The sequence below is a fragment of the Sinocyclocheilus rhinocerous genome, unplaced genomic scaffold (assembly GCF_001515625.1).
Source record: "Sinocyclocheilus rhinocerous isolate Xijiao unplaced genomic scaffold, SAMN03320098_v1.1 scaffold416, whole genome shotgun sequence".
In the NCBI taxonomy this organism is placed as follows: domain Eukaryota; kingdom Metazoa; phylum Chordata; class Actinopteri; order Cypriniformes; family Cyprinidae; genus Sinocyclocheilus; species Sinocyclocheilus rhinocerous.
This window is the reverse complement of record NW_015647952.1, coordinates 645,802-661,848: the sequence shown is the minus strand read 5'-3', so window position 1 is coordinate 661,848 and position 16,047 is coordinate 645,802. Positions and strand designations below refer to the sequence as shown.

At 35.0% G+C, this 16,047-nt stretch overlaps 1 protein-coding gene across 1 annotated transcript in view; it reads right to left on the bottom strand.

Moving 5' to 3' along the window:
* LOC107709415 (rho GTPase-activating protein 15-like) overlaps window positions 1–12,529 on the bottom strand; it is a 38,443-nt gene extending 25,914 nt beyond the window's left edge. Inside the window, exons 1-6 of the mRNA XM_016513871.1 lie at window positions 12,463–12,529; window positions 9,284–9,428; window positions 7,660–7,719; window positions 7,251–7,312; window positions 7,048–7,135; window positions 6,108–6,197 (exon numbers count right to left, since the gene is read on the bottom strand). Coding sequence (XP_016369357.1) covers window positions 6,108–6,197; window positions 7,048–7,135; window positions 7,251–7,312; window positions 7,660–7,719; window positions 9,284–9,418 — 435 coding nt within the window. The 5' untranslated portion in view covers window positions 9,419–9,428; window positions 12,463–12,529. The remainder of the gene's footprint in view (window positions 1–6,107; window positions 6,198–7,047; window positions 7,136–7,250; window positions 7,313–7,659; window positions 7,720–9,283; window positions 9,429–12,462) is intronic.
* Between the last annotated feature and the right edge of the window lie 3,518 nt (window positions 12,530–16,047).

Sequence of the window (16,047 nt, the reverse complement as noted above, 5' to 3'; positions counted from 1 at the left end):
AAAATATATATATATATACACACACACACACACACACACACACACACAAACAAAAAAAAATACATATTTAAAAAAAAATGTTTTGAAAGAATATTATCGGTCAGGAAAATGGCAAAGTGGCAGAGGAGCTGATTGGAAAGCAGGGACTGGTGGAAAGTTTTGTGTTGCACGAGTGGAAATAAGAAAGAGTATAACATAAAAGCACTACGCTTTTAATCACACTATTTAATGAGGAGGAATTTGAATATCTGGGCTCTCACTTTGACTCTTCATTAATGTTTAATTATGCAGAGCGGTACAAAAACCAGAATGCCATTTGTGACTTAACATTTGTGTTTTGCTGTTAAATTAAACATTAATTTGAAAGCTACATAAAGACACAACTCAACTTTGAAGCGCTTTAGATAGGCGGGTTAATTATTTCCAATTTTCCACAACTCCTGAGATGGGTCTGGCTAAGAGAGCTATCGGATTCCCAAAACAAAAGCAAAATCAGAGGAAAGATGCACTGCGTTTCCCTAATGCTTTCTTGGGCACAATGTTTAATTCAATGCTTCAGACTGCATAGGCCAGATTAAAAATGTTAATAATAACAATGACAGAAACAAAATCTTTGTAAAATGTTTCACAAGCGGGACATACTGTTTCTGTAACCTACATTCACCAGATTGCAATTTTAAATGAACAAGCTATTCTCGTAAAGGATTGAACCATCAGTGGATTTGATTAAAATTGTGAGTTGTAACATGCAAATACAAAAACTTCCACAAATGAACAGCTGAACTAAAAGTTAAAGTTAGAAATAGCATAATAATGATACATAACACAGAAGCAAGCAGTGCTAGTTGTCACACTGGGAAGATGTCTTTTAATGTGTTCTCTCTAGCAGTGGTTTTGTAGGTTGGTTTAAACGAGCATTTCTTAAATTGAAAAACAAAAAGTGAGTTCTTTATTTTTCCTGAGCAAGAACTATTTGTCCTGAGACACTGTGAATCGTATGCTCTTGCTAAGAGGGAGTCATTTTGCTGCTCTAATCTCCTTTGTAATCTGCTGTCTGAATCTCAAATCCCTCAGTTCGCCCCATGATTATTACCGAATATAAAGTATATTGTTTTGTTATGAATACTGAAATTAATGCTCAATACAATGTAAGCAGCTTTGAGGGCAAGCGAATACCTTTCCCTCAACTCTCTTGCAAAGTGGTCTTAAGAAAAAGATTGTGTGATCACAAGCTTAGAGGTACAGTAATATATTTCATATCTACAGTAATATATTTTATATCTTGGAAAATTTTGATCATGTCAGCGTCATTTATTTTTAATACATATGTCATTTATGTCTTTTGTCTATTGTTTTACCATTGTCTCAGATCATATAAAAAAATATGATTTAACTGTATGTATTTTGGGTACATAAAATGCTATCTGCAATTACACTTAGTAAAGGTCATTGCACACTGAGTCAGAAATTTTCGTTCAAAATTTTCAGTAGCCCCTCACTGCAGAACACAAGATCCAGGGGGCGTGGTTGGATCCAGATCCAACTCCTCCCACCTTACATATCCCTAAACCTACCCGTCTCCACCCCCTGATCCCTAAACCCACCCATCTCCACCCCTAAACCTACCCATCTCCCCCCTCTGATCCCTAAACCTACCCATCTCCCCCCTCTGATCCCTAAACCTACCCATCTCCCCCCTCTGATCCCTAAACCTACCCATCTCCCCCCTCTGATCCCTAAACCTACCCATCTCCCCCCTCTGATCCCTAAACCTACCCATCTCCACCTCTAAACCTACCAATCTCCACCCCTTCGATGTGGATCCAACCACGCCCCCTGGATCTTGTGTTCTGCAGTGAGGACCATCTCGAAATTTTAGCACGTAAAAAAATAAAAACGACCTCATGTTGTGTCAATTACGTTTACACACTGCCTCCAAAACTTTCATCCGTCAATAAAAAAATTCAGATCAGGTTCGATTTTCTGCGTTTTCGCATCCGTAACAAGCATTTTAATAGGAAAGGATGACTAATACGAAAAAAAAAAAAAACGCATATGAAAATTCCGGTGGAAATGTTTTGAAATAAATACATAAACAGTGAGAGAGTGAAAAGTGTTTTAAACAAATGGATGTGACTCGAAAATATCTCTTTACATTTCAATCATCTGGAGACAAAGAAACAATGTCAACGTTTAAAGTACTTTTTAAAGACTGATCCTTCCAAGTGAATTGTCCTAACATTGCTCACAAATCGTTAGATACGCTACGCCTTTAGCCTGCAATGTCATTTGGATCAAATATATTTTGATAGAAATAACAACAAAGTCCAGCGTTGAGTGTCCCACTACTGTGACAGTCAGGTTAAGGCTGTTTACATGTACCACAATGAGTGACAATCTAAACAACATCCTGTAATTAGACAATACATCACTTCATTAGCTCAATTCTGTAAAGTGTCCTTTCAAGAGCACGATACTTAATGGTCCTTCTAGGCAAGCCATTCGAAGCGTCAGATCTCTCCCGCTCACTGTAGGCCTGTCAGTCTGTCATAATCTGCAGTAAACATGCCCGAAAGGTGCCGCTTACATGAGACACGAGATCTGACAGTGTCTGGCCAAAGATCTTCACTTCCATGGACAGTTCAAGAGATGGCGTATGGACATGAACCACATGCTGCTTATCAAACATCGCAATAGTCTCCACTGGCCTCATTCCAAATGTTACAAATTGGTTCATAATTGCTACTTATTCTCTGCCCACTTTTTGAGGAAGGATTAATTTGTTCATTTATTTTAACCCTGTCTGACTGTAGTCAAGGACTCCCCCTTTAACTCATGTTCAAGTTACTCCGCATGCTTTAAAACCATAATGTTATCCACTAATAGTTTATTGTTGTAGTTTATGATACACACAAAGAGAAAATGTAAAACTACAGGTGAAAGGACAATGCAGCGGTTTGAGTTTTAGCTCTGCTGTCTCTCCAGCTTGATGCCACATGCCGGCATATGATATTTCAATCAGCCTCAGATGTTTCCTCTTGATTCTCAAACACTCATGCCAGGCACCTATTGTCAATAATACGAGACAGTTGTAAGGTCTTAGTGCACTCGCTTTTGTGTAACAGGATTACTGGATTTGATAGTCTTTTTCACGCAGGTGACGCAAACGCGGACACGATGAGACTTGGATTTCCATTGTCTGAATTTTTTTGTTTCCTGCTGTATTGAAAACTGATAGGCTGTGCGGGAAAGATCTTTGGTTTTCAGGATGAATGTTTTGGAAGATAATACTTTTCCGTGGGTTGTTTAGTACAAGAAAAATAATCTGTATTTGATTTGTTTCTCACAGGTAAGATTTCTGTCATCGTTTACTCTCTCCCTTATGTAGTTCAAAACCTGTATAACTTTCTTTCAGCTGCAAAAAAAACAAAACAAAAGCAGACATTTTTACAATGTTTCAACAGTATTGTCCATACAATGAGTCAATGGGGTCCAAAACGATGTTAACCCAAACAGACTTTAATTGTATGGAAACAACATCGAACCATGTTATCTTCAATTGTATAGACAAAAAACACCCATATTTTTCAAAATATCTTCTTTTGGTTTCCATAGCAGAAAGAAAGTCATACAGGTTTGGAGCCAGTGTTGATATTGTTAAAAAAATCAGTAATTTAAATAAAACATAATATAAATAATAGATGAAAAATGTATGCTCAAAAAAATGTAATTAAAGCTAAACAGAAATATATATATATTTTTAAAAATAACATTAAGTAATAAAAATAACAGGGACATTCTGAAAATAAAATCTGAAAATATACAAATAAAGTTCATTTAAAAAATACTATAATAGTATAATACTAAAATTACACTGTTTGAAATAAAGGTAAGTAAATGATTGCAGAATTCACAATTGTGGGTGAACTATCCCTTCAAGACTATAGAAATGATCAAATTAGAAATGCAGGATCAAGGATCATGATTTTAGTTCTGTGTTAAGTTTGATGTGATTTGCACAAATGCGTATAAGTGCATACATGCTCGAATCAGTTGTTTCAGTGGTCTTTCTTTTCAAGAAACGTGGTGTTCTCAGCAGCTCTAGAGTTTCATCTGTGTAGGAAAACAGATTTAGTTTTGTGGGAGCTTTGAAAGTGATAAATGCATATGGCTCCCTGGGTTCATAACCCTTTTAAATGAACCAGAAAGGCTGTGTGAGTCAAACCACTGAACAACAGCATGATTAGAATTTCTAGTGAAGGAGATTCTTAGTTCAAGAAGAGAAGAAGTGCATCTTGATTTTTACTCAATACTTGACATAAATGTTATGTGCTTTGCCACACATCACAGAAGAATGAAAGATTTGTATTACATTAATCAAAAGTGACAGTGAAGACATTTACAATGCTTCAAAGGTTTTCTGTTTCAAAAACTTTTTTAAACTATAATATTTATCAGAGAATCTTGGGGGAAAAAATGTATCATTGTTTTCAATATTAATGATAATAAGAAATGTTTTTTTTTTTTTTTTTGAGCAGCAAATCAGCATATTAGAATGATTTCTGAAGGACCGTGTGACACCAAAGACTGGAGTAATTGCTGAAACAGCTAAAAATGCAGCTTTGCATCATCAATAAATAACATTTTAAAATACATTTCAATAGAAAACAGCTATTTTAAATTGCAATAATATTTCCCAACATTACTGCTGTAGTTGTAGTTGTGATCAAATGAATGAAACCTTGGTGAAACATAAAAAATAAATAATAATCTTACAGACCCCAAACTTTTAAACAGCAGTTCATGTCTTAAGCAAAATTTATATTCTAGCCCTTTGCACACTTGTGCACAATTTCCATATTTTTGGCCATTTTGAATATGTTAATTAGCAAAAATGCTAAATACAGCACCTCCAACGTTGTGATTGCGATTCAAGGCTGCTAAACTTCAACTGATAAATGCTGTAATCCTGGTATTAGTAGAGATATAAGGATCTGCACCAGCATTTAAGGTTAATATCGGCAGTGACGGAAGCACAAAAAGGAATGAAAGTCAACTCCAGATGCTTAAGACACTGATCAAAACCTCCAATGAAAGAACGTGAACTTCCTTAATCACAACTATCCCTCATCTGACACAAGTGTTTTGTCTTGCCCTAAACCGAGCAGATCTTCGAGACCTCGGCTGAATGCCTCACAGATTGCAAATCTAACTCTCCACGCTGCTGAATTAACGAGCCTCCACACTAATTTTTAATCCCGGTTGAGGTTGATTGACAGCGGTGGCAGACTACGAAGTGGCTTGGTATCGTCATTACAAGCACTTTTTCTGTGTGAGAGTTTGGGATTATTTAAGATTACTGTTTAATGCCTTTTTAATCTCTCCTGCAGAAAAAGAAAAAAAAAAGATTTCTGGGCAAAATACTGGACAGCAAGTACAGTGGCAGCGATAAGATATTATAAGTGTGCGATGAGATCGCGATGAAATCGGCTTTTAATCCTCGCTTTGACTCATTATGTGAGCTAACTCTGCTATCAGTTTATTGATAAGCGATTGGAGCACCCAGCCGAAAGATTATCTCGCTTTACATAAATCCTAATGAAAAGTCTTCACGACAACAATGACTGGACAGAAATGTCAGGAAATGCTTTTTTTTGGATGTTAAAGAACTTCGAACCCTAAAAGATCCATCCAGTCATTGTGTGCAGATAAAAGTCTGCGTATATTTTCTCTTGAAGGTTTTTGAGAGGTATGACACTAGCTCCGACAGTTCTTACGCCGTTGGCCTTGTGAAAGCCCTGGACGCTATGCAATTAGGTTTCTCTGTAGACGTTTCAATCCCTTGAGACTTCATAAATGCATTGAGCAGCTTGGTTAAGCTGTGATCTTACAAAGTTTGAGCTTTGAGATAGATTATTAGAGATGAAGCAGGAAGCCCGAGTTGTTATTTGCACTTCTGTCAAATCTTCACTATCAAGGCTTAGACAATCTACATTATATACTAAGATTCAAGTGCAATTATTGGCATTTGCATAGTTTTTCCTGCTTTAATGGACGATAAACAGATGAAAGGATGAGCTTTGGCTCATCGCGTCCCATTGTCCTACCTGAATCACGTTTTTTCGGCTGGATTTCTCTGTTGTCCACTCTATTACAGCCCCATACAGATCCACTCCATCTGGTTTACCACCTGGTTTCTGTGGAGAAAGTACAATTATTTGAACACGTTTGCCAAGATACTAAATAGAAACACCACGTTTCTCATGTCTCTTACGTGACTCTGTGAAATAATAAACAACTGACGAGCACAATGTTTTGATAAAGGACAGATCTCCTAATATTATATAATAATAGATCGCATTTGTCAGGAGATTTTCACATTTATATTTTAAAATGTTTTGTATGCGAAATAAAATAGGCTCCACGTCAGTAAAGGGGCTTTTCATACAGTCCTACAGTTTTAATGAGGTGGCAAAAATACTTAACTTCATCCTGATGACCTCTGGGTGTATTGCCCACAGAAATGGCAGAGAGCTCGGGGGCTTTATGGCCACTTGACCATGAGTGATGTTGAAACTAATATGAGTTGACCCCATCGATGGCCTCGGCATACCATTTACAAGCATGGCAAGCCTGTGAAGGTAGCAAACCTCTTCTCATCCGAACCTCCTGTCTCTATCATGGCCACATGCTGCTCAAATCAGCAGAATAATAATATGGCTGGAGAATCCCGTGCATGACGGGTAAATATTTCTTTTTTTTCAGCAGTGTTTTAAATAGTCGTGATCAAAGGCGAAGTTAAGAAGTGAGAGAAATATGGAAATCATTATGCTTCCCCACCCAGTCGCTAACAGTTATGCTGCTTAATGCACATCTGTAGCCATTCATTAAATTCTGCTGTTTATTTTATGTTTCAGTTTCATGATTTTACACATTTATTTATTTTGTTATAAAGGTAGGATTTATCTGTTTGACATCTTTTTAAACCTAAATACAGGTGCAGTAGCTCTTTTTGTTGGTGTGTGTAAATATGTGTTGTGGTCTTACCAAATTTGCCACGGCTTCTTGTTTGCTCTCTTTATAGAAAAATAGTTGATTGGAGCAAAGAACAACCCAGGTTGAAGTCCAGTTTTTCCTGTGAAAATCATCTTTAAAATCTCAGTTTTGTAGACAAAGAGACAGACAGAGAAAAAGTGATAGATAGATAGATAGATAGATAGATAGATAGATAGATAGATAGATAGACAAACCGTAATTTCTTTCCTCCTTCGGCAATTTTGGCTTTGTTCAAATATTCTCCTTTTAAAATAGTCTGTAAACAGTACACAAACACAAAAATATTTAGTCTTCCAGAATTAAAAAACTACAGTAGCTTTAAAAAAAAAGGTTTGAAAACAGTCTGGTTGGCTGCTGAATTTTCATTTATTTTGCTGGTTAATTTACTGGTTTAAAAAAAAAGAACAAGGAGTTTTGAAAGCAGGCTTTAAATGTCTTGTGTAATGAAATACTAAACTCTGTTTACAGAGCTCAGATTTCCGTTCTTCAAAATAATTATTATATTATGAACTTTTGTGAGCGTAAATCAGTCACTGCAGGCTCTTCTCGCTGACACATTTAAAAACCCAATTGTGGTAATGGAGGAGGTACGACAGATCATACCTGCGGCCCAACAGAACCATCAACGTTATGCTGAGACTGGTTCCTCCGGTGACGGTTGATCTGAACAAAGAGCATGTGTTGCTAAATAAATATCTCTCACCCAAATAATATTCTGTTAGCTGTTTGAAATTATGGACTTAGTTATGAGCACAATTTTTTGTAATATAAATCCTGTAATATATAATATAATATTTTATGTATTTATTTATTTATATGTTTTTGGAGAAATGTATATGCAACATTCTATTAAACTACAGATCATGTCTTATCACGTTATTTGATTTCTCTTACAATTTATGGCTTGTTTTCTAGAGTCACTGCACAAAATGTAATTTACATGCATGTTTACAAGATTTAATTCCATGCATATTTGATATAGCCTAACATTATAATTCTGATTAAAATTACAATTTGGTTCGTTTTTTTTTTTTTTTTTGATTCTTAGGTATCATAAAAATATAGACTATGACACAAAATTATTACAAGAGTAACAAGCAACACAGATGCAGTGCATTTTTTCGGTTGGTGAAAATGGCTACATTTTCACAGCAGTGAAAGCAGCCGGCCCTGTGCAGCAGTGCTGGCCTGCCCTCTGCTGTTCTGTGTCTGTGTTTCTAAAAACAGCCATTGCAACAGGAAACTGCAAATAAGGTGTTGCATGTAATGCAGTTACCCACACTCGTGCAGCATGAATTTCCAGAATGGACAGAGGGGCATACAATCATTTAATTGGTCCTGGACCGTGTGATTGCGCTCATGCTCACAGGTTTCTGTAGTGTGTCAGGTTCTGGTAGGACCATAGACTTCGTCTGGCTGAGTCTCTCTCCAGTGCTGCTTTGAGAGCTCTTGATCCTCATCTGAATGGCTCCAGGAAGCACCATTGCTGGCTGCTTCTGCATTGCTATGATACTGAGGAAAAACAATAGCAATAACACAAAATCTGTCATTTGTCATTTTTATTGGCTTAAAATATAAACTATGCATGAGTCAGACACTTAATCATAATCAAAGCATTCAATAAATAATTGCATAAAATTACATTTAACAAATAAAAAGCATGTGACAAAATATCCCTGTTCTGAGAACACCCTTCAACCTCTTGTTAAAAATTGCTTTAATTTTATATTTGACTCTTTTCTGAATGTATTCCAGTGTGATTTTGTGTTTACTTGTTTAAAAGGCAGCTTATTTTAACTTCGAGAACAGAATATCATTTTTAACGAGGAGTTTAAAAGCAACATTCAAATCCACAACTAGAGAAAACACACATTTGTGTAACTGAACTTTTGTCTGAAAACCTTATAGATACTGAGATATATCCATACAGAAATGTAATATGACATACAGTATATTGCCCTATACACTGTAAAAAATACAATTGCACATTTTCCAGTTTACGAAACCTTTTGAGTCTCCAATACTAAAAAATGCTATTTTCTTGAAACTACATAAAAACCCTTGTGAGACCAACAAAAGTACCACAAAGGTTGCCCCAACTAGTCAAACACAGTTCACTGAACAAAGAATTTCATATTGTTGAAATGTTAAGGCTTTGTGAATTCCCAGCATGCATTGCGACAATCATTTAATTGGTCCTGGACCGTGTGATTGCGCTCATGCTCACAGGTTTCTGTAGTGTGTCAGGTTCTGGTAGGACCATAGACTTTGTCTGGCTGAGTCTCTCTCCAGTGCTGCTTTGAGAGCTCTTGATCCTCATCTGAACGGCTCCAGGAAGCACCATTGCTGGCTGCTTCTGCATTGCTATGATACTGAGGAAAAATAATAGCAATAACACAAAATCTCATTTTTATTGGCTTAAAATATAAACTATGCATGAGTCAGACACTTAATCATAATCAAAGCATTCAATAAATAATTGCATAAAATTACATTTAACAAATAAAAAGCATGTGACAAAATATCCCTGTTCTGAGAACACCCTTCAACCTCTTGTTAAAAATTGCTTTAATTTTATATTTGACTCTTTTCTGAATGTATTCCAGTGTGATTTTGTGTTTACTTGTTTAAAAGGCAGCTTATTTTAACTTCGAGAACAGATACCCCAAATGTTGCCCCAACTAGTCAAACACAGTTGTCTGAACAAAGAATTTCATATTGTTGAAATGTTAAGGCTTTGTGAATTCCCAGCATGCATTGCGGCCTGAATAAATTATGCAGTTACTGTTATAGGATTATTGTTTTGCTGTTTGCGGACTTCATTTAAAAAAATGTTGTTGTTGTTTTATCATTATTGTTAGTTATTTGCTGTACTGTGATGTAAAGAGCTCATCTTTTTAACATTTGTTGGTTGTCACCATTCTTGAGGTTAGTGTGTCTAGTTTTGAGGCCTAGAGTATGTTCAACCATTCAAACACATATTTTAAGTATCATAGTCTTGTAAGTTGATTTACAAGCAAATACAATATTGTCTACTTATTAGTTTAACTTGCCTGTTAAAATTTATCATTTGTAAGCAAACATAGAATCGATAATGTGATGACGTTTTACACATTTTATTAATTTCATCCAAGCAATAATAAAGACAGTAATTGTTTTTTTCAGTTGCTGTAATAAGAATTTTTCTATTAGCAAAATAAGACAATCAGCATTGCATGAACAAACACATTTACATTGGCTAATCAAAGTATCTTTACTGAGCAGAACTAAAAAACTATTGTTGAGAGAACTCAAAAGTCTTACTATTTATTTTTTACAGTGTATATGTTACCTATAAACTGATAAATGATTTGCAAATAGTGATATATAGACTACATTCGGTTGTTTTCTTTGACATATTTCAATATTGTGTCATTATTTATTTTGCTGTATGAAGATATAAGATATTATATGTATATATATATATATATATATAAATGGGTTTTACATAACTTATATGCCCAGAAATGTATTATACATATAAAAAACATATAGGCTACGTATTTATATGGACTAGATATATAGATTAATATATGGAATTGTTCTAATTTCTATATGTTACATGTATGTTTTTACTTCACATGAGAATATATTTCATATATGGAAATTTACATATATTACATTTGTGTATGAGTAGGTTTGGTGACAACTTTCCTGTGTGACAACTAGCCCCGGTCTTTACTAGCATTGGTTTTGCTGTAGCATATGCCTCTGTAAAATTATTTTAAATGTTGTAAACTTTCAACATTTATTTTAAATGTTGTAAATTGTAAAATTGTTCACAAAACTCTGTTACTAGAGACATCAAACTAGAATTGCAGGCAATTCCATTGCAGTTCAGTCACATTGATAAAATCATTACAATTTTTCAATATATCAAAATGCTACTGGTATTTTTAAGACATGGACTGAATTCACTTCCTGAATCATTTTCATCTAAGCTACAAGAACAATTTCAGCTTTTATAAAATGTTTACATATAGTGATATATAGACTACATTCAGTTGTTTTCTTTGACATATTTCAATATTGTGTCATTATTTATTTTGCTCTCTGTAAGCAGATGTCAAATGTTTCTTGTGAAAGTTTCAACACCAGTGTTATTGCACCATCAAGCAGAGAGTGGAGGAACTCATCTGTCACTTTTTTTTGTTTGTTTTTTACAGCATCTGAGCTATCACATTTTAGGATAGATGCACATATATACTATACACACACTTAAATGTGAATAAAAGGTTTTCCTATTTTGATCATTTGCCTTCACTTGTCAAATGGTTTACTTCAAAATAAACAGCCAACTTTTGCAAAACTCTACAGTGCATTTCACACTGGCAGCCATTTTTTTTGTCATTATTGTAGCAGGTTTTAGACAGTGACAATTCTGTCAACTGCTAGTCTACTTTCTTTATTTTTTTTGTCACTTTCTTTAAGATGAACTATAATTAGTAAACATGTCATGATCACAGTGTACAGATCAGTGGCCATTCACAGAATGATGCAAAAATCACATTTTATTACATTAAGCATATTCTAATAACTAGTATCCTTATTTTTCCTAATTATATTGATATTATTCTTTTTATTTTATTTGATTACTATCATTTGTCCATCTGCGGCAATACAAAGACTCTGATTATGTGTATATTTATATTTAAAATATTTCTGTAGTTGGTAAACCATGAAATCCACCGTTGCTATGATAGCACATGCTAGCATGACAGGAAATAAATAAATCTTTAAAAAAAAAACAGCACAACGGAAACAGTGCCACTTTCAGCCGTGCATGACAAGTTGCTTTTTTTCACGATGGTTTTAACAGTGGGCAACAGTCTACAATCTCCTCTGTATAAGGGAATTACATTCCAATAAAAGTTATAATTTAAGAAAATATTCATATTTTCAACACTCAAATTATCAGTTCTGACATTTTGCCAGGGAAGCTCAGGGAAAAGATTTAGTTCACATACAGTCAATACTTTTCATCAGACATTTCAGAAACAAAATATGTTGAACTTCTGACCTGACATATTGTCGTATATCAAGGTCAATAATACTATTATATCATATAAAGGCATATGCATGCATTTAAATGTATATACATACAAATTTGCTATAGATATGCATGTAAAATAACACATATCTGTCCCTCTACATATCTTATTTTTACCTGATATGCAGTAAATATGTAAGAAATAAAGATCTAACTTAGAAACGTCTAGAGAAAATGTAAGCAACCACCAGTAAGCCTTCAGTAAACAGCTGCCACCCAGAAAACATTTCTTTTGTCACATCATCTCTGTTAAGTTCATATATTCTGTCATTACCCACTGCTGCTGCTGAAAAAAATAATAAAGTGGACACTCGTACCTGGTTCTCGGTCGTATTCCAAAAAAAACTGCTCAAAACCTGTTTCAGCAAAGACAGAGAGAGAAAGTGTCGTTTGGAGGAAGTGTACAAGTCACATGGGACACTCAAGATGTGCAAGCATTAGTGCATACATGGGGCTTCTGCTATTACACACTCCTCACTTCCTGAGGCCTGTCACAACAGTTTCAATCAAGATGGCCGCTGTGAGCTCACAAGAACAGATGAAAGGAGATCAGCACCATTTCAGCCTAAGACATCTCCACAGAAATAGATATGATGATGAGCCTGACTCTTATTTTGGAGAAGATTGGTTAAATTAGGCCTGGTTTGGGGACCAAATAACTTGGTTTTCATGTCTATATTAAGGTTGAAGGAAGTGATTTCTATATGATTGACATAATGCATAATATTGTAAGGTATTACTGTGATGACCGCCCACATTATATTGTTCTCCTAAAACTACAGCAAATTTTAAATGTAATGATGATGCTTCTTTTGTGTTTTCTTTATTATTTTAGTTTTTTCTCTTTTTTATGTCTAAGCAGTTCACTTGCAATTATTTCAGTTTCAGCTGTCTTAGGGTGTATATTTAAATATACATTTGGTGCACCATAACCCTATGGCTCAGTTCATACAGGAAATAGTATAATAGCATGTGGTTTGAAGCCTCTCTCCCCTCTTAGCCTTTTTAATTTTGCACTAAACTAAAATAAGGGACCCAAATTATATCTAGGGGCTAGATGATAAAAAAAAAAGAAGAAGAATTTTTGATTGCTTCTATTGTCCTCATTTGTAAGTCGCTTTGGATAAAAGCGTCTGCTAAATGACTGAATGTAAATGTAAGAAGAAGAAGAAGGAACCTTTATTGGTGAGTATTTAATTCATTATTTTATTATCTATTTAATAAAGGTAATATTAGAAAAAATGGTTGCATTATAAATTAATTATTTAATAGTAACTTATAAGTCAAATAAGTTTAATAATAATTTAATTAAAAGGGTTACAATCAAACAATAACGACCTGAGGAGGTTAAATGTGAGTACAGAGCACAGTTCAGCCACTAAATGGTGACCTTCATTTTATAGAGAAAACTAAGTAAATTACATAACCGAATATAACCGAATTCGACCTTTTTAACAACAACTCATGATTTTTCTGTATTTCTGCACCCCTAACATACAACCAATAAATGAATAAAAACATACACAACCGCATCTGTGTAGTATACTTGAATTCGGCCACTAGATGGAGACAAACACTCACTCACAACATGAGAATCACATGCGTGCCACTATTTAGATCATGGTATGTACTTTTTATTGGTTAGTTTTAATATGAATATTTTGTTTTATTATTTTTATATTACAGGTTTATAAATCAATCCACAATAAACGGAGCCGTACGCACTGTTAAGATCACACAGAAAAGATCAGATCACAACATTAGTATTATTGCTCTTCTTAGTGGAATTTTCTTTCCGAGTTTTGAAAAGTTACATCAAAGCTGGCTATATGATAGCCATTATATCTTAAAGTATCAAGGAAAATTTGACTCCTCGTGATTCGATTTCAGGGTGAAATATGATCCAGACAGGCTTTGTCAGATTCACTCATGCAAGTATTGCAGTAAGTTTTTTTTGTAGAGCTTAAAGCAGCCTAAGCAGGTAATATGATACTATAAACATAGTGCAGTACTATAGTATTGCTCAGTGCAATGAATAAGTGGCACAAATGGATCCAAAATAAAATACTACTTTATTTCAAAAAGGCTGACAGCCCTAAAAAAACGGCTGCTTTCTAAGTCCACAGCCATGGGTGGGGGACAGTTAGACAGAAAGAGAATTAGAGGCAGGAATGTGCTGGAGTTCACAAACAATGTCAGATTGTATTACGGCCGCAGAGGCGTCACCCTGTGAGCGAGGTGCTGTGTGTGAGTGGGGTTAATCCACTGTTTATGAAACACACAGGGTGAATAGCTGGCCCGGTCACACTCAAACTCCACTGCTGTGTGATGTATGTTTGCTCTGTCACTTCATCTTAGAGAGAGCGAATGGCTAAATGAGACGGAGGAAGAGAAGAACGACCAAAAGTCTTTTTCTTTCTCTTTAACGGTGAGGACAGGTGAACAGGATCTTTAAGCCCCTTGATAAACAAGCAACTTTTGAAACAAAACCCTGAGCAAATAAGAAGAGAGAGGTTTCAGAGAACACCTTTCGTCATGAATATTTTGAAAGGTGTTTAGGTCTAAGGCCGAGGCCCGGTGGTGTGGTTAGACCTCTTTCTGCGTCTCCGCCGGGACATATGGCCAGTGCACTCGGTTCCCATGTCTGAGTCTAGATTAAACCCTGAACCAGAGGTGTGTTAATCCCAAACAACACCTCACATTGACAGAACTGGGGCTCTTTGATCAGACAAAGAGAAAGAGAGATTGAGTGGAGGAGGGGATAGAGAAGAGAAGAATGGGATAGAAAATAAAGGCTCAATAATTCATATAAGAAGGTAAAATCATGGGAATTTATATGAGGTAATTGTACAAACCTAAACCTAGGCATGAAGTACAACTGCTTACGCAAATCTCAAACTGAAATCTTGTTTGAAAGCTGTTCCTTTTGAGCTCATTTGTACAATATTTTATAATTTCAACATTGCAACCCATTATTATGATTTGTGATGAGAGTCGAGTGTTTGTAGTCTGAAAAGCAGTGAATACAATAAATACACTAGCGTTCAAAAGTTTGGGGTCTTTTTTTTAATTAACATTTTTATTCAGCAAGTATGCATTTCATTGATCAAAAGTGACAGTTAAGACTTTAACATTGTTACAAAATATATCTATTTCAAATAAGTGCTTTTCATTTGAACGTTCTACTCATTAAAGCATCCTGAGAGAAGGTATCATGTGCTTTCCACAAAAATATTAAGCAGCACAACTGTTTTCAACATAATAAGAAAAAATAAGTAATGATGCTTGAGTACCAAATCAGCATATTAGAATGATTTCTGAAGGATCATGTGACACTGAAGACCGGAGTAATGATGCTGAAAATTCTGTTTTGCCATCACCAGAATAAATTACATTTTAAAATATATTAAAATAATAAAAAAAAAACATTACTTTAACCAGAATAATATTTCACAATATTACTGTTTTTACTGTACTGAAAATAAATAGTGACGAAACTCAGAAAATTGCTCAGAAATTACTCCAAAATTGCTAACGAACAGTTTTTAATGTTCTTGAATTGTAGTGTATGCGAGTTAGTTTGTGTATGAAAGAAAATGTACAGGCAAGAGTCTGTTAAAACTATATATGCCTCTATGAAATATCGTCACTAATAGAGTGAATCATCAGTGGGGAGTGTTTGTTTTATAAGGCAGCAGAAATGAAGAGGGCTGTTGATTCAATAGCAGAAAACAGAGCCATCAGTGAGTACAGACACGTCTATGAGGTCTGGCGTGAGAAACTCCTGTTCACTAAACACACATATTTACTAACGCCCATCAGCTTATATGCTATATATACACTAAGCATGAATATATGATGAATAACAATGTGCTCCAAAAATCTCTATGTAGTGACATAGA